Source organism: Sycon ciliatum, chromosome 7, assembly GCF_964019385.1.
Source record: "Sycon ciliatum chromosome 7, ocSycCili1.1, whole genome shotgun sequence".
Lineage (NCBI taxonomy): Eukaryota > Metazoa > Porifera > Calcarea > Leucosolenida > Sycettidae > Sycon > Sycon ciliatum.
In genome coordinates, this window is record NC_088649.1 from 22,647,174 (window position 1) to 22,666,969 (window position 19,796).

Sequence of the window (19,796 nt, forward strand, 5' to 3'; positions counted from 1 at the left end):
GAGAGCAACTGATAAATAAACGAAAAAAATGAGGAGAACAAATACAAAACTGACATACTCATCACGTTCAAAACAACACACGTACCCTCTCACCAACGAAACTCCTTACGCCGTCTGCCATGTCGTCCGCCATTTCAAGGAGCGTTGCTCAGCGTCGACATCCTTACACTGCAGCCTCTTCTCTTCACCTTCCATCCTTCTTTTTTCAGGTTTTCTTCTGGGCACAGTTTTACGTCGTGTCCAGGACCACCAGTGACGACGACTGACAAGAGACGGGAGAGACGAATGATGAAGGAAGAGGACGACGGACGAACGTCTTGAAGCTTTGACGATAGGACGACTGGAGATGACATCGGAAACTGGGAGCAAAGGCCACGGAGGATGAATCCAGAAGTTGACGTTTACAACTATTTCCATCACCGCTGCCACCAATGTTGCAACTGCCTTTTCTCCACCTGCTCCCAGTCCCGTGCTATCTCCACACTTATACAAAGGGACAACGATAACTACATTTAGAAGACTTTATTTGTGACAAGACGACGGAAACACAACTAGACATGGCGAACTCAAGACGGAGACTGCTTTTCACACCACAGCAACACGCGCATGCATCAACATAACGTACACACGGCGTACACAAAATAACGTACTATATACGATATAGTAAGTCTACAGTCGATATACGGTACGGTAAGTCTAGTAGAGAAAGTCCGTCTACTACATATATGCTGTCCTATTGAGCATTGAGAATGAGACAGAATCGTCACCTTTGGTACACGTAAACCAGTCAATTTTGGGAAATCGTTATATATGCGGAAGGCAGTCGTGTATGTGGGAAATCTGCACGCGGATTGCACAGAGGAACGAGTGACAGAGTTCACTCAGCAGCGATCTGTGGCCGTGGCCAAATCCGTCAAAGTCCATGAGTGCAGCATGCACACCACGGAAGACGGGAAAGTCTCAGCCCGATTGACGCTCGACGCCACTGGATTAGAAACAGTCTCTGCTGCGAACTTCTGGCCACGACCGCTTTACGCTCGAGCCTGGCGACACCGCAAACGGCCGCAGGGTGACAGCTCATCTGGTGCAGCTGGCGCCGGCAACGTGGGCAGCAGAGGCGATAGGGACAGTGAGGAAGAGGCTGCCTCAGCTGGAGCGATTCAGTCACACAAACACCAATGAACACCAGCTGCACAAGGACATACCCAGTAATGAAGCTCCTGCTGACAAATGCTTTAGGGCTGCTGTCAAAGTTTGGAGCCTTCCAGCATGCTGTTGCACGGAGCAGATCTGACATCGCCATCGTAACAGAGACTAAATTCACCCCGGAGAAAGCCTCACTATCTGACTCCTCCATGCCGGGCTTCCACCCACCCCTCCGAATTGACCGATCTGCTCAAGGTGGCGGAGTTGCAGTCTGGGTCCGGGACTCCCTCTCCTTTGACCACCTGAGTGACATCAACTGCCATGGCCATGAGGTCATCTGGCTTCGCCTGCACCTGGACAATGGCCAGAAAGTAGTTGTATGTGCAGTGTACCGACCCGGGTCGTGCCCTGGACAAGATGTCTCTCTGCTTGAGTATCTTGACTCAGTCATGGATCAAGCTCGATCCCTCGGGAACAGCGTCGTGATAGCCGGGGATTTAAATGTTCATAATGAAAGCTGGCTATGCAGCACGAAGACTACACCGGCTGGTGAATACATGGAAGAACTTTCTGCGTTCCACGGGCTCCATCAGCACGTTACTCAACCGACACATGGTGAGAACACCCTGGACCTCATACTCAGCGACTTCTCGGAGACCTCAGTGGTGGTAAATGTACTGGACCCCATTGGAGCATCAGACCATGCCACCGTTGTGGCCACTTTTGATGCCACCCCACTCCGCGAACCACCGACTAAACGGCGCGTTTGGAGGTATGCTCAGGCAGACTGGGGCCGGCTTCGGCACTTCTACTCAACAGCAAACTGGGATATATCAGAAGACCCCGAGGCGTCGTGCAGATCAGTAACCGCTGTTGTCATGGAAGGCATGAATCGCTTCATTCCACACAAAGAACTTTCGACGAAGCCAACAGATCCATCCTGGTGGACGCCGGAATGCTCAGCCGCTACCCAGGCAAAGAAGAATGCATGGAACCGTCTCAGGAGACACCCCACCTGCCACCAGCAACTCATTGACTACAATGCCAAAGTCCGAGCCTCTGCCAATTGCCTTCGTCTCGCAAAGCAGGCAGAATCTGCCCGCATCCGAGATCGGCTCAAACATGGATCACTGCGAAACAAGCAATGGTGGTCACTTCTGAAGCAAGCTGCAGGCTCTGGCCGCAGCTCGTCTATCCCTGTCCTACGCAATGCCCAGGGCAGAGAATATATCACCAACCAGGAAAAGGCTACTTGCTTTGGAGAATTCTTTGCGAGCAAATGCAGTCCGGGTGATCAAGATCTACAGCACTCCGACCTTCCTGACCTTCCTCTTAGGTGTAAATCTGCCCTGACAACTGTCCGATATCGGGAAGCGACAGTCCAGCGCCAGCTCCGCCAGCTGGATCCAACCAAGGCTACCGGACCCGATGGCATCCCTGCCAGAGTTCTGAAGCAGTGCTCAAAAGTTTTGGCTGCACCACTTGCCAAGCTGTTCTCACTCTGTTTTCGGTGTCATGTCCAGCCCTCTCTCTGGAAAGTAGCCCGTGTGGTCCCGATACACAAGAAGCAATCTCATTCTGCTGTTAAGAACTACCGACCTGTGTCCTTGTTATCTGTTGTCTCCAAAGCCATGGAGAAGATTGTCAACACTGCCATAATCAATCATCTTGAGCATGAAAAGGCTCTGTCCATCCACCAGTACGGATTCCGGCAGGGGCTCAGCACATCTGACCTTCTCACGTCTCTCAACCACTCCTGGGTCTCCGAAGTCAACCGTGGTGGCGCAGTCCGCGTGCTGGCTGTCGACATAGCAGGAGCATTCGACAAAGTTTCACACCGAGGCGTGCTCCACAAGGCTGCGTCATATGGCATCACTGGTCCCCTCCTCCACTGGCTGTCTGACTACCTGTATGACAGGAAGTTGCAGGCAGTAGTCGGCGGAGCATCTTCAGAACCATACAAGATTGATGCTGGGGTCCCACAAGGGAGCATCCTTGGGCCCACACTGTTTTTGCTGTACGCGAATGACGCCTGCGACGTCCTACCGGAAGGGATCACTCCGGCTGTTTACGCAGATGACACCACGCTTTATGCCCACATCCCAACGCCACATGCTGTGACAGAAGTGTGCCACAACCTCCAAGCTGGTGTGGATGCACTTGCTGAATGGGGTGCTCAGTGACGCGTCACTTTTGAGCCCACGAAATTACAGGCCATGACTGTGTCCCGCCACCGCAGACCCTGGGAGACACCACCCATCAAGTTCAACGGCACAGCGGTCCCGGAATGCTCGCGGCTGAAGCTCCTTGGAGTGACGTTTGATGCCCATCTAACATACTCGGAGCATCTTCGAGGAACTGCAGTGCGTGCAACACAGCGAATTGGTTTCTTCCGGAAGGCGTGCCATGTCCTGGACCCACCGGGCCGGGCCACAGCATACCGGGGGTTCATTCGACCTCTAATGGAGTACTGCCCACTTGTATGGATGGGAGCTGCGGCTACCCATCTCTCACAGCTGGACCGAGTCCAGCATCGTGCCCTCACCCTGATTGGGACAGGGGCTGCAATGGACACTATGTCCCTGCGGCGCCGTGTGGCCGGCCTCACAACTCTGTACAAGCTCCATTACATCGCAAGCCCGCCAGCTCTTGCAGTGACACGCCCAGCCAGAGCCATCGCACCCGCCATCGCGCCTGCCACACGTCGCCGCTCAGCAGCCAACCTTGCGCACGAGCTTCAACTCCAGACAGCCCTACCTGCCAGATCGTGCAATGTTGCGCTGCGCTCTTTCCCGGAGTGCCTCATAGAAGCCTGGAATGAACTGCCAGCCACTCTCCTCCGCGATGCACCGTCTGCCAAAGGGATGCAGCAGTTCAAGGTTCAGACCTACCGCTACCTGAAACGGTCGGGTTGGTCATTGGCCACGGACATCGCCCCCTAGGCTACTTCCACTTCGACCCTATTCATGTTCTCGGAGCACTCCCTTCTCATCAAACTCCCAATTCATCTGTCTTTATCTCTCTTTAACTCTCCTCCATTCTAACTCTAATCTTTCGTCAAATTTGCACGGCAATCAGCCTCTACTTTCGCCTCAGCATCATGATCTTGATACTGCTATATTTGTACTTGTTTGCGTACTTGTTTGCACTCATATCTTGGAATAACAAGTTTTCTGGTTTCCTACCCCCCCCCCTCCTCTCTTTCCTACCCTTAGAGTTCTTGCTCTCCTGCTCCCCTCCCCGCCCTTCCACTCCCCATTTTGTTTCCTTTGGTGCACATGTGCAGCTGTGATGCCGAGACCCTTCGTCGGCTGAGCTTCACAGGTCCCACCCACTCCGTCCTACTGGATATGTGGGCCTCAACCAGCGAAAACAGCCCTTAGGGTCAACATTTTCAAAATTCCTTTTCGGTTAGAAATTTGTTGAACCACATCTACTGAAGGACCTCAGCCAAGAAAAAGTTCAATATTCCAATTCTAAACGGGTGTATACACCAATATACAAGATGTACTCCAAATTGGTGCAATGTATGTTTACGATGTATATGTACAATAAATATTCAGCATTCGAAGGTGGGTGGGCAGCTTGAATACTTTTGAAATAGTCCAGTAAGCAGCTATAATGACAAAGAATAGCTGATGAGTGCGGGGAAATGATCGACATGTTCGCAGCTGCGTCCTGCGTGGAGTCTTTCCGCAATCTCGTCTTCCATTTCTTCCTCCGCAGCTGAAGACACGACGTCGCGGCCGTCACTAGCCCCAGACTCATAATTTATCTCAGGTGACGACTCCTCATCTTCCGACTCTGACGAGTCATCGGCCACCTTGAGCCGCATCGCAGCAGGAGATGACGGCTGCGATTCCGCCTCGCTGTCGACATCGATGTCGGAACCAAAGAACGTCTCATCCTCATTCAGAACTTCAGAGGCTACTTCAGCATCCACTCCCCACCAGGCTCGAGCTAGCTGTAGACAATGACTGCCATGTGTGCGCTGCGAACAGCTCTGGCGTCCGCAGCCATCGCAACAAGATCAAGGAACACTGGAGTCGCCACTCGACACCACTTCAACTAATTCAAAATAAATTACTTCAAGCAAGAAGAAGTCGTCGCGCTGTTCGCAGCACGATCCAAAAAATCGTTGAACGTCACAAATCGACCTTTCTCTCGAAAAAATCACGAAATCTCTAAGGGTCGTTTTCGCTGATTGCGGCTCATGTACCATTGTGTCGAGTTCTTCTCCTCATTTTAGTTCATCATGCAGTGAGTGTTCTATAGTAAAAAAAATGCGCCTCGTTAGAATAATGGCTTTTACAGTAATTGGTTGGGCACGGGAAGTTTGGCCTCGGACTAAAACCTTCAGCTCTCATCGGCTAGAGAGGAAATGCTGTGCCAGTGAGGCAAGATTTTATTTATTTTATCTTTTTTTTAGCCTATGTGCACATCCTTACAAAACAATGGGGTGATGAAAGAGACAACGACAGAATACAAAGGTTTGGTTTGTTAGAATGAACTCGGATGGAGAGCCAAGGATTGTTGCTCTGCTTTATGGAGGACTCCAATGTGTGACACTCGGTCGAAAGCTCCGGCAATGTCGACAGCAACCACCTGTTCAGCTTCACCGTTGGTGACGGTCTGGACATTCATGTTTAAGCATGGCCGTTGGAGAGTTAAAAGAAACTGATTTATCTCACCCAGTGATTTTCAGTAAAGAAGCGTCCAGGCGACAATAGCTTTAACGGCCGTACACTGACCGAATCGAGCCTCATGGCAGGAAAACACAAGAAACATTCGGCATGGCCATGCACACAACCACCCATAGGCACAACCACCCATGGGCACAACCACCCATGGGCACAACCACTCATGGGCACAACCACCCATGGGCACAACCACCCATGGGCACAACCACCCATGGGCACAACCACATAATTATGGGCACAACCACCCATGGGCACAGCCACCCATGGGCACAACCACAATCATATGGGCACAACCACCCATGGGCACAACCACACAGGAGCACAACCACACATGGGCCCAACCACCCATAGGCACAACCACCCATGGGCACAACCACCCATAGACACAACCACCCATAGACACAACCACCCATAGACACAACTACACATGGGCACAACCACCCATGGGCACAGCCACACAGGGGCACAACCACCCGTGGGCACAGTGACCCATGGGCACAACCACCCATAGACATAACCACCCATGGGCACAACCACCCATAGAGACAACCACCCATGGGCACAACCACACATGGGCACAGCCACCCATGGGCACAGCCACTTATGGTAACAACCACCCACAGCATAGATCTTGACAACCACGGCTGACAGGAGTACACTGAGCAAGATGACCAAATCATTGTGTGTCATTCGGCACCTCAATCTGCTGCTCTCGTATTGAATGTATATCTGTCCAACATCCAGGGAGATGAAAAACAACCTTATTCAAATTATCAATCAGGAGAGTTTTAGCCATCCATCATACAGTTCAATTTTGAATCTGTAAGTACCCTACTGGGCAATAAGATTTTTTAATGAGACTTTCCTGGTCTTTTTAATAGGGCTGAAACGATCGTGTATTTTTCACCTATCGATTACTCTAATCGATTATAATCACTAGCAAATAGTGTCAGAATTCAGTGGGAAAATTACTCTGTTTCCGAAAGCTAGGCTTTCGTACTACCAAAAATCTGCATTAGTGACAGGGTAGGTCCGAAACATGGCAGTTTTGAAGTAAATTTAACCTCAGAATATGCACTATGTCCCAGGTAACTACATACTCGCAGTGTAAACTGATTCAAACTTCGCAAAACAAGAGTTTTCAGTACTTTTTGGACTCAAAACCCCTAACGAGTAATCTATAACGTAACGATTACTTGATTGATAAGGAATTATCGATCGCTTGCCGAGTAAATGGTATAATCGTTTCAGCCCTACTTTTTAACCCTTTGAGCCTTACCATGGCATCCATGGATTCCTACAGGATTCGAGCAGAGGTGCGCAATCGATCGCGCAACAGTCCCAGTACGCATTTCAAATTTATCTAATTTCACTCACCAGATTTGGAATATCTCCATCTTGGTCACGTTGGAAAGCTACAGATCTCCTCTCTCCAGAAATCGCCACTAAAATACTCAACAGGAGCAACAGAATCGCCTTCAGGTCTTTTGAGAGGTGTTCTATTGCGCCTGAGCGAGATACTGTGCCCACATCCACAAGTTTCATCGGTTCTGAAGTTTTACTCAACGAACAATGGTAATTCAAAGTCCTGCAGATTTCTGAAGCTCAAGGGATTCATTTGGTCTCCAGTACGCATGCGCTATGCAACCATGAGTCACAGGGGAAGTCCCGTTTGAGCACTGCCATGCTCACCACGCACGCAACTTGAAACAAATTCAAGCGTATTCGTGTTTTCGCTCTCCGGCGCTCCGTGGTTCTTCATCGCGCTGTATCAAACGACACATCGTTGGAAAGCCTATTCTCTCAGCTTTCTAATGAGCCCTCATTCTTGGCGATCGGAGAAAGGGAAATGGAGTTACGATAATTCGAACAGTGATGTGTATGCACTGCACAAACTGGCGCAGTTGCACACAAGTAAACCCGTGCTTCGGATTTTAGGTCGTTTTTGAACACGAGTTAACTCGTGGTTGGGGCTGAAAGTGTTTAGCGACCCACCATTGGAAAGCTTGTTCTATCAGCTTCCAACATGCCCTAACTTTTGGCAACCGAAGAAAAGACAATGGAGTTACGACAATTTGCACATTGATCTATGCGCTACACAAACTGAAAATTTGAAAACGGATATCCTCGTCTTTAGGAATCCCTTACACAACGGATATACCGTAAAATCCGCTGCAAACGCCGACTTTGCAGCAAACGCCCATCCCAGCCGGGCCATACCATTTTCATGTTGTTCAGGTCAATAAAACCTTAAGCCTTTCTGGAAAGTTCTCGGTCACAGGGAAACAGTGATAAGCAGTAGATAAGCAGGACCAGCGCTGCAGCACGGTTTGGCGCTCCAAAGCCAGCATTGCGAGCGAGCACCCAGCTCAAATTATCGGCCAACAGTATGGCTGATCAATGAAGCAATTCCACCTCCACCCAACACGCTCTCTGGCCGACCTCACAAACTAGCAACATGACACCAAGTTGAAGATATTGAAGAATCATTTTTTTGCCAGAGAGCGCATTTCGTGGAGGTGGCACTGCTTCATTGATAAACAGGCCGAAAGCTGCTGCTCACCCTATGAGAGCAAGTATTGCAGATCGCTCAATATACTTTTACATGACAGCCGAGAAACGTGCTTTGGCGATGACACGAACTAGCGTGGCTGCTTGGGCCGAGAATCAAGCAAAAACACAGAGATATGAGGTAAAAATGCAGCGCACGAGTTGACTCAGCTGAGCGTTTTTCGTTCGAGGCTCATACCTCCGCTCTTCTTCCTCCGATCGCCTTTGGGTCTTTTCGAGCTGATAGCTGAACATTCTAATGCCGCTTGAGCTTTCAAACGTCCAACTTGGCTAGGGGACATCCAAGTTACGCCAGATTATGCCTGGAAAAGCATATGTCCGTACTATGGGCCTCAAAGGGATAAAAAAAGGTCGAGCGGTGAAACAAACAGCCAACAACGACACACGAAAGTACGCATCAATAAACGACATCCACAGAACCTGCAGGGGGCGTGTATGTGCACTCGAGTATCATCCTGAGCAAGTATTTTCCTTTTTTTTTAGGCGCCTGTATAGCCGTGTTTTTCATTTCAGAACCGCCCTCGATTGCGGTTTTCACTGTTGCCGTGAAGTGGCTATTCAATCAAGAAGGCAGAGGACAGAAGGGACTGTAGTAGTAGTAGTAGTAGTAGTAGTAGTAGTAGTAGTAGTAGTAGTAGTAGTAGTAGTAGTAGTAGTAGTAGTGGTAGCGGTAGCGGTAGCGGTAGCGGTAGCGGTAGCGGTAGCGGTAGCGGTAGCGGTAGCGGTAGCGGTAGCGGTAGCGGTAGCGGTAGCGGTAGCGGTAGCGGTAGCGGTAGCGGTAGCGGTAGCGGTAGCGGTAGCTGCAGCGGCAGCGGCAGGAGCAGCGGCAGGAGCAGCAGCAGGAGCAGGAGCAGCAACAGGAGCAGCAGCAGTAGGAGCAGCAGCAGGAGCAGCAGCAGCAGCAGGAGCAGGAGCAGCAGCAGGAGCAGCAGCAGCAGCAGCAGCAGCAGCAGGAGCAGCAGCAGCATCAGGAGCAGCAGCAGGAGCAGGAGGAGCAGCAGCAGGAGCAGCTGCAGCAGCAGGAGCAGCAGCAGTAGCAGCAGCAGCAGCAGCAGCAGTAGTAGCAGTAGTAGTGGAGATAGAGTGCAGATGGAGATTTTGCTCCTCCGCAGTTTTTCTAATTGTTTTATCCACTGTCCAGGTCAACCGGTTGTTAACCTACGTCATTACTTTCGTCTAGGTTTCAGGAGTCGGCTCCAGTAGTTTTTACCGCTGTGGAGTTGCCCAGTCCGCTATTCCTCCATCCAGCTGATGGCGTATTGCCTGGGGAACCGGCCATTGTGCTGTAGTTGTGGTGCCTTCGCCTTTGGGGCTTGGATGAGATGGCTTGCTGTGTTGTGCTTCGCGGCTGAGTCACAGTGAGTGCTTTCCCGCATGATCTGTGGCGAGTGACATGCGAGGCGCTCTTCACACCTCGCGTCTCTTCGCGACTTGTTCTGCCCGTGCTGCAGGCTGCATGGCATGTCACGGCGCGGGGCTTCGGCTGGGCCCTGTTGCTCCTGCAACAAGAAAACTGGTACGTGCGGAGCATGTTCGTGCAATAAGGATGGACGATGCTGTGTCAATTGCTACCCAGGTCAAGTTGGGCGCTGCAGGAATTTTGGAAATTTGGATTTGCACGATGTTGGTGGATCAGAGGTGCCTCAAGGCCTTTCTGCTGGTGATCCGCCGGCCTGGAGTGGACGAAGAGTGCAGCCTTCTCGATCGGGTGAGTCCGCTGCTCGCCGGACCGGTGGTGTGCCTCGCTAGGTACGGATTACTTCGGTATCCAGGCCCCCGTCGTCGGCCGCCGAACGCTCGGGTGCGGCACCGGCGCCTGGAGTCGCAGGATCTTCCCAATCTTCTGTGTCTGCGACTGCGGTTCCGTCTGTGGAGTCACTACGGGTGGACTTGCCTGTTCCTGTGTGCTCGGGGATGGTTCCTGATTTCGCTGCCGCCCCTTTGCCCGTGGGTGATTCTGCTGATCCCACTGCAGCTTCCCGGGTACCTGCGTCTTCAGCGCCGACCTCTGTGGGTCCTGGCTCTTCTCGACAGCCTCAGTTCGTTCATCTGCCACCCGAGAAATGTGATTCTCCAGAACCTGATGGCTTTTGGTCGTTGCCAACGGACGATATAATCATTTTAACCCTTTATGTACTGCGCCCATCTCGAACCGTAAAAATATTTACGGTTATTGACTCGCGTTTTTTTTTCGCAGTGGACAGCTGAGATCCCACTGAAAATGTTGATGTGTGATATAGGTAGGTCGCCATTTGAAAGTATGGAGACCGATCGCGGCGAAATGTGCGCTTCGCAAATGCAGCGCTCTGCGATATATTTTGCCAATTTCGATCCTGTTTTTGTTCCGTCACGCTGCTGCTAATAGAGATATAGCCTTCTCCAGCTAATGTCGACATCCTCTAGACGTGGTAGACACCTGGAGAGAGCTGAAGCAGCGATATCTCCTCAGGGTCTGAATCGAAACTGCCAATTATCATCGCTGAAGCCATCACAGCATTCGCTCTCCAAGTAGCAGCGAGAGGGAGGGCAGCGATGGCATAAAATCACCAAGGTAGGCGGAGGTCATCACCTAGTAACTATTTCTTGTCTTCTCAATCACCAATCCTCGCTCGGCGTGAGTAGAGTATATTTCAAATCTGAAATAATTGCAATAATTTGAATATTTGACGCAATTGTTTGCGTCTGGTATTTAGACGATGCATCCGTTTTCCGCCCCTTCTGTTGCTGTTCATGCATGCAACTAGTGCCTGTGGTATCCTTCTGTCACTGTGCGTCCCAATGGCCGTCCCTGACACGTCTATACTTTATTTCAAATGTAGCGATCTCAATTGTCAGAATTACGCACAATTGGCTCATAATTGGGTGTTCTGTGTATGCCTTCTACTTATAGCTGCATGCTGGATTACAATATGTTGACAAATGGACCCATTCATTACTATACATTCAGAAAAACATAACTTGCACACACAAAATGCATCTAGATTTTATCCTATAGGTCCATCATTGACGAGGAGTACCCTACGCATACATTAGATGCGCGGTACATAAAGTGTTCATGGACAAAACCCATGCAGAAATAGTCAAGTGGCAACGGAATCTATTTATCATACCTTTCGGGGATGAGGGTCGTCGGTTCGTCGGAGAACTAGCTCGCCTGATTGGTCTCAGCGGCGGAACTCGCGACGGAGCTTTCGCATGGTCGGCTGTGGTCATTGCTTGCCATCTGATTCTGCAGCGGCCTTTTGTAGTATCCAATGCCTCTGACAACAAGAAATCATTACGCAAGCGTCTTGACTGGTGGAGGTGCGGGGACATGGCGGCATTGCTGCGTGAGGCACGGTGCATTCAAGCCCATCTACCCAGATCAACACCTGGCAAAACAGCAGCTAATGGTCTGGATGACGTCGTGTTCGCAAAAATGGTATACGGCGACCGCATTGGAACAGCTGCTCACTACCTGGAGGATGATGGTGGTGGTGGCGTACTCCCGTTGGACAAGATTGTGGGTGGCAAGTCGGTACTGGAAATGTTGAGAGACAAGCATCCTGCTCCGGCTGATGCAGAACCAGAGATTCTACTCGATGATGAAGCCACAGTCTAAAAGAATGTGCTGTTTGATTCAATAACACAAGCTCAAATCCGCAAGACCTGCATGATTATGAAGGGGGCAGCAGGTCCGTCAGGCCTTGACTCCGCTGCCTGGCGTCAGATGGCCTCAATGTATACATCAGCTTCTGACGACCTGTGCTCGGCTCTGGCTCGTGCTGCCAAGCGTCTTTGCACTGAAGCAATTGAGCCGCGAGATCTCCGCTCATTCCTGGCAGTAAGGCTCATTCCATTGGATAAGCAGCCTGGGGTAAGGCCGATAGCCATCGGGGAGGTGTTTTGCCGCGTGATTGGGAAAGTGGTCATGTCGGTTATCGAGAGGGATGTGGCTGCGGTTACTGCTCCTCATCAGCTGTGCGTCGGCGTCCCGTCGGCTTGCGAGGTCGGGGTGCAGGCTTTGACCGGCCTAGGCTATGACCGTATGACCGCGAGATGACTGAAGGTATCCTGCTGGTGGATGCGACCAACTCCTTCAATACTGTGAACAGGGCCGCGGCGCTCCACAACATCCCAAGAATCTGTCCTGCCGCTGGGCGAATTTTCATTAACACCTACCAGGCCGACATCCATCTATACCTCAATGGCGGAGAGATCATTTATTCTCGGGAGGTTACATGCCAAGGGGATCCTCTTGCCATGGCGTTCTACGCTCTCCCGACTGTGCCCCTGGCATCTCGGCTGTCGCGTCGACTTCCAAGCACCAGTCAGATTTGGTACGCGGATGACGATGCCGCAGCCGGAGAGCTCCTGCTGCTGCATGGGTATTGGAATTGCATCGTGGAGGAGGGGCCCCGGTATGGCTACCACCCCAATGCCATGAAGACGGTTCTACTCGTCCGTCCACACTTAATGGAAAAGGCCCAGGAGGGATTTGCCGGCACTGATGTCCGTATCCGGAGCGGCGGCGTTCGTTACCTTGGCGGGGCCATTGGAGACCAACAGTTCCGAGAGAATTTTGTGAAGAACCGTGTTGAGGAACTGTCCACATTGGTTAGTCGCCTTGCTGGTCTGGCTGTCACCCAGCCTCAGGCGGCCTTTCGCGTCTTCTCTGCCTCTCTGCAGTCCCGTTGGACTTATCTGCAGCGTGCAGTCTTTATGGACCCTACCTTGTATACGTCACTGGATGACGTCATCAACAAACATCTGCTGGCAGCGTTAACAGGCCATCATCTTGCGGCTGATGGTGTACTCCGTCAGCTATTTGCAATACCTGTGAGGAATGGAGGGCTGGCTATCCGCATTGGCAGTTTGCGTGCGGAGGCTGAGTATCTCCTTTGCCGGACGTCGATACTGCCCATGGTGGATTGCGTGCTGACTGGTGCTGTCGATGGTCCTGATGCTATCGACGGTCCTGATGCTAACGACGGTCCTGTTGCCGATATCATCGCTGCCTCCAGGGGTTTGGCCACGCAGGCTCGCCAGGAACGCCGTGCGCAGCACAATGCTGCATTTGAGGAGATCAAGCCCGCTCTGACGGATGTGCAGCGCCTACTAGTGAATGTCGCGGGTGACGGCGGTGTGTCAACGTGGCTGGTTACGCCTCCCTCAGCTTCATTCCCTTTAACTATCATCAACAAGTCTGATTTTCGAGACGCATTGTGCCTGAGGTGTGGCCTATCGCTTGATGGCATATCATTATCCTGTGTTCGTGGCCAAGACATGTCGGTTCATCACGCCCTCACGTGCCCAAGCGGGGGATACCCTACCCAGAGACATAATGAACTTCGGGACCTCCTGGCGGACGGACTTGCTAATGTTGTTTGCGATGTCGAGATTGAGCCACTGCTGATGCCGCTGGGTGGTGAAGCCGTCTCGGGAAGCTCAGCTGACGGTGCTCGTGTGGATATATGGGCTCGTGGCTTCTGGACCAGGCAGCAAAACGCCTTTTTTGATGTACGGGTCACGCACCCAAGGCCGTCTTTGCTGTCTGGACCAGAAGTGTCGAGGCAGTTATCCCAACACGAGCGTCAGAAGAAACGTCAGTATTCCGATCGAATCAATCAGGTGGATCGAGGATCGTTCACTCCGCTTGTTTTCGCCACCAGTGGACAGTGTGCTCCCGACTGTGGCATCTTCTTGAAGACCCTCGCAACACAAATGCACCATAAGAACTCGGACATACCATATCGTCTCATCATCAGCCACTTGCGCTCGAGAATCAGTCTATCTCTGATGCGGTGGCAGATTACTTGCTTCCGGGGGTCATGTGCATCATACCTACGCAGTGGATCCGGCATTGGCTGACATTGCTTTGTGACGGAGAGCCGTACGTTGGCTCATATGCCGCGCTGACGGGCATCAATGGACTTGCCATTAATATTGTCATTGGTTTCATTCTGTCTCAGAGTGTTCTGTTGTATTTGTTTTCGTTTTAAAAGTGTTTAAGCGGTTGGGTGAATGGAAACGTCATCGTACTGGTAGTAGCGATGCTTGGATGGTGTTTGCGGGTTTGCTCTTTGTTTTTGTATTTGATTTTGTATTCCCTAGTTGGCTTGATTCTTTTATTTTATTTCCTGATTGGATTTTTCTATTTATTTGATTTGATTTTTACTAATTTCTTGAATGGTTTTGTCACCATTGCCTTTCTTGCTTGCGCTTTTCAGTTTCTTCTTTCTGACACCCGGTTTGTTTTCAAATAAAGGCGAAGTTCAGTAGTAGTAGTAGAAGAAGTAGCAGCAGCAGCAGCAGCAGCAGCAGCAGCAGCAGCAGCAGCAGCAGCAGGAGCAGTAGCAGTAGCAGTAGCAGTAGCAGTAGCAGTAGCAGTAGCAGTAGCAGTAGCAGTAGCAGTAGTATTTCGTATTTTACTAGGGCAATCCCCACAGATTGTAAGTCTTTTTACAGGGCACCCTAGGTAAGTGCGTGAAATAGAGCTGAATGAAGAAAGCCGTAAGTGCGTGAAATAGAGTAAAGAAAAAGAAAACGGTGGCTGCATACTATGCCATGCTGATTGGGAGTTTGGCTGCACAGGACGGCCACACAGAGACACTTTTGCATGGCCGAAGGGACATGTGACTGTTACCAAGCCAGGTGCATTGCAGGACAGGATGTGTGCGTGTGTATGTGCGTGCGTGCTAGTGTACTTTTGGTGCATCGATCAGCGTTCTGCAATTTCGAGTGCAGTGCTTATTGTCCTGATTGCGCACATTCTAATTGTGGCATCCTTTTAATTAAAAGACTCTAGCAGCCTATCAACCAGCCATCAGTAACAATAAGAATGTGATGTATTGCTTTCGATTTCACACCAGAGATTTGAGCCATAACCGAATTCGCTATATACCATCCAACACATTTAGTGGATTTAATTCTCTTTATACTCTGTAAGTATTGTAGACCAGTACATGTAATGATAATAATTCTCTTCGGGAAGAAGATATGGTGGGAGAGAGCATGACAGGCGGGCGGGCGGGGGGGGGGGGGGGCAGGCAGGGATGGACAGGGAGATGGGCGGGTGGATGGATGCACGGTCAGGAGGACCTACGGATGGACAGACGGACTAACTGAAAGGCAGACTACACAAACATGCTGTCCCCGCTTATGCAAAACTGCTAGCCACTCTTCAATGCCACTGTGTCAAAAGACTATTTATCCAAGGAGAGAAAAATGTGCTTAGATTAACCTAAATATTGAGTCATGAGGTTAGAGAAGGTAAGAGAAGACCAACTTGATTCTGGATTTTGCATGAGAGTAAATGCACTTGTCCTACAGACTTCTACTCAAACATGAACCCGAGCTACAGAGGTTTTATTCCCGAAGCTATGTTTGTTTGTATTCTTTATTTAGAGTGGGAAGTCCAAAACAGGCCCTAGCCTAATAACAATGGTCCCACTAGTGAGGGAATGCTGTATATCTGTGCATAAGCCTAGCGGATCAGTGAGTGTAACAGCAACTAGTAGGGAAAGAAAAAGAGAGAAGAAAAACAACTCAAAACAGGAGTTGCGACTTGCATAGGGAGAAAATAACGCAAAGAGCAGTGCATACAGTATTTGTAAAAAGGCTTATTTATCTGGTAAGCAAAAAGGCAAGAGCCATTGACTTAAAGCGATTGCGTTTTCTTTCTTGCCTGACCGCAGCGGGGAGCTGGTTCCATAAGATGGTCCCAGCATAGGTAACACGTTTGGCAAGATATGCAGTTGGGCTGGCTGGGACAATCAGTAAATTGCTGTGCCCACCACGAGTTTGAGTGGAATTACTGCGGCTGAAAAAGTTAGCGAACAACATGCTGATGTTAGAGGAGTCATGGAGACAACGCCAGATAAAAACCAGAAGGTGCATGTTGGTGTATGTGGTCAATGTTTGGATGTTCATGCGTGTAAGAATATTGCTTGTGGGCGTCCCGGGAGGTACCCGACAGACTGTGCGTACAGCACGCTTGAAGAGCCCATTAAGCCGTCGACTTTGATACGCCGTGAGAAATGGTAAGTAAGCAGAAGCGGCATACATAAAGTGTGATAAAATGAAAGAACGAAAATAGGCTATGCGACATTGAAAGGGCAGGAACGTAGCGTATCGTCTGAGCACGCCAACTTTCGCGCGACGCCCCGTGCGACGTGGTCGACCATGGTGTTCCAGCTCATGTCCGCATCAAAGTGGAGACCTAAATATTTCGCAGAGCGAACAGTTGGCAGAGGCAGTCCATTACATTGCACTTGCAAGTCAAATGTTTGAGATCGTACTGGCGATATCGACATGATCTGTGTCTTCGTTTCATTCAAGATGAGACCGCGGTTCCTAAGCCAATCGGCGAGGTGCTGGACAGCACTTGAGAGATTTTGGGACACCTCATCCATGCTCATGCTGCTGGATCTAATTGAGATATCGTCCGCAAATTGCAGGGTCGCAACGTTGTAAGGGGACAGCTCTTTCGCAATGTCACGGACGTAGAGAACAAACAACAGGGGCCCGAGAACTGACCCCTGTGGTACTCCGGAGAAGCTGGTGTATGGTGAGCTCTGTACCTGACCGACTTTGACATACTGTGTCCGATCTGAGAGGTAGTCTGCAAGCCATTGCAGCACCGTTTCACCAATTCCGACCTCGAATAGGTCCTGAATAAGGGTTTGGCGCTTCACCTTATCAAATGCTTTTGACATATCTACGAAAGCAATCCCCGTGAAGTACTTTTTTGTCTGGGCTTGGCATATGCCCTCAACGGCTAATACAAGGGCATCACAATGTGATCATGTGGAATGATGTGAGCGATAGCCGAACTGAGTTGGTGGAAATAGATCATGTCGGCACAAGTACTGAGTGAGCTGATCATGGATGACTCGCTCCAAAAGCTTTGAAACTATCGACATTAGAGACACGGGTCTGTGATTCTTTGCTATGCTGGGATCACCACCTTTAAACAGAGGTGAAATGCTGGCCACCTTCATAGGAGCTGGGAAATGTCCCTCCCTCATGGATTTGTTGAACAGTAAGGCCAATGACGGCGCAAGAACATCTGCATGAGCTCGAAGAAGGGCTGCAGGGATGCCGTCACTGCCAGTTGCCTTCGTCGGATTCTGTTGCTCTAGAAGCTTCCGGACTTTTGCAATATATACAGGAACAAATTCCACAAAACTAGTTGCCGTTCGTGGCCCTTGGGGTAGGTGAAGATGAACTGGGCGGCTGGGATCTTCCACGATCTTGGCGAAAGCACTTCGAATTGCCTCAGCTGAGTACTGAAGCGGTGCCGATTTTCTTTGTTTCCCCGTCAACTGGTTGATGATTCGCCAGGTTTGTTTTACGTCACAAGTCGCAAGCTGAAATTTTGTACTGTAGTACGCTTCTTTCAGCTTCCGGTTACAGGTAGTGGCCTCCCTTCTCACCGCTTTGAATGTAGCATACCTTTGCTCAGATCTGTCTGACAGCCACGTTTTATGAAGCCGGTTGCGCTTACTCAAAAAGTTCAAGAGCTGGCTGTCCATCCACGGTACCGATTGTCGCTTGTGCAGCTTACAAGATCTAAGAGGGGCATGAGTGTCAAGCACCTGGAAGGAAGCGATTATTCCACTCCGTCCACATGTCTGTTGGGCTGCCTTCGATGCTGCAAAAATTCTGCTGAATCAAGTCAGCTTTGAAGCTTTCATGATTTATCCTTCGGTAGTTCCGGCACAACATTGATGTCTCGGGACTCCTTGTCGGGTCAAGGTAGAATTCACTTATGACCGCTGCATGATCGCTGAAAGCCACGGGATGGATCGTTGCCACATTGTGCTGGTCAAACGTATTGAAGAACAGATCCAATGTGGTGGCTGTGGAATTAGATGCAAACCGTGTCCGCTGATGAACGCCCTGGTGGAGACTGTAGCTTGCCGTTAGATCAGACAGGAAATGGAGCTGATGATCTGGAGCCGTTGATGGATCCACATTCACATTTAAGTCACCGCACAGTATAACGTTCCTGCCCGGAGTGATAGCTGAGTGTAGAAGACCATCAAGGCGATCCCAGTAGCCAATAGGTTCAGAGGGAGGACGATAGATTGTGCCTATCAAGCAACTCCCACCAGTGCAGGGAATCTCGCCCCAACAACTCTCAACCCCAGCAGCAGCTATATCGCATCTCGGCTTGAGAGGCAAGGATGTTCGGGAATATAAGCAGACACCTCCACCAACTTGATCCTCTCGATCAGCACGCAAAACATTGTAACCTGCCAACGTGATTTCTCCATCAGTAATTGTACTAACCAGCCATGTCTCGTTCACACAGACAACATCAGGACAATGCTGGCGGGTGAGTTGTGCTAGGTCATTAATCTTGTTTCGAAGGCTTCTGATGTTTATCAGTAGAACTTTCAGCTTAGCGTCACCACTCAGTCCTCCCCTGTCTCTGAAAGGTGCTTTCGGATGGCGCAATCTACCCGGAAAGAAAGTTGGAGCCTGCGCATTCAGTATCGAGGTATTCATTTCGCCTCTTCTTGGTCGGACCTGAAGCGCCAGTCACGGAGAGTGTATGCAACTGTTTCAGGCCAGAAAGACTTTTCACTAACTTTGTTCACGTCCTGAGCGTCAACTGTTATTCTCGCGGAGGCCGTTCTGAAGTATTCAGAAGAGTATATAATACATTGCACTATCTCCACGTCCCGATCTCTGCACCATTCAGCGATGGACTGTGCCTGGCAACCATACGGGATTTGCCCCAGGTAGAGAACTTTCCGCGGGCCTCTGGGGACGGTGTCTAACGAAGGTGTCGGGTTGCTATCGGACGTACGTTCCCGGATGTAACGTGAAGACTCGTGGCGGCGGATGGGATTTGTCTGCGCTTTGCGGCTGTCAGTCTGCCGTTCCGCAGGACTTGTAGCCTTCTCCGTCCCGGAAGGTTCTGATGCTAGCCGCCTCTTGAAGCGTCGACGCTCCTTCCTGGACATGACATCCTCGAATGGCGCCTGGTCAACCGATATGTCCATTGGAAGGTCAATTGGGGCAGTATCTCTAGATATGGCCTGTGAATACAGCTCCTTGGGTTCATTCCTAGCTATGCAAAGGACATTACATTAGTAGCGTCTGGCGCCAGCCAGGGTCTGCTGCGCTTTATTTCATTCCCGTAGCTATGCAAAAGACATTACTTGAGTAACATCTGGTGCTAGCCAGGGTCCACACAGCTTTAATTCCGTTTGTTTGTTGGTTTGCTTGTTTGTCACACACACATGCACGCACGCACACACAGCACGTGCTCATGCACTTACGCAAGCACACGCACACGCACACATGTCCCGTACCGTACCATCAAACTCATCCCATATGTTGTGTATGTGTTGTGTAACGTAATGCCAATTTTATTGTATGAAGGGA

General features: G+C 50.4%; 1 protein-coding gene across 2 annotated transcripts in view; it reads left to right on the forward strand.

Annotated features, from left to right (window-relative positions):
* The window catches only part of LOC135821185 (uncharacterized), a 130,156-nt gene that overhangs the window by 16,700 nt on the left and 93,660 nt on the right, over window positions 1-19,796 (forward strand). For both annotated transcript variants that reach the window (XM_065334253.1, XM_065334254.1), the window contains exons 3-4: window positions 6,591-6,668; window positions 15,269-15,340. In XM_065334253.1, the coding sequence (XP_065190325.1) occupies window positions 6,591-6,668; window positions 15,269-15,340 (150 nt within the window). The remainder of the gene's footprint in view (window positions 1-6,590; window positions 6,669-15,268; window positions 15,341-19,796) is intronic.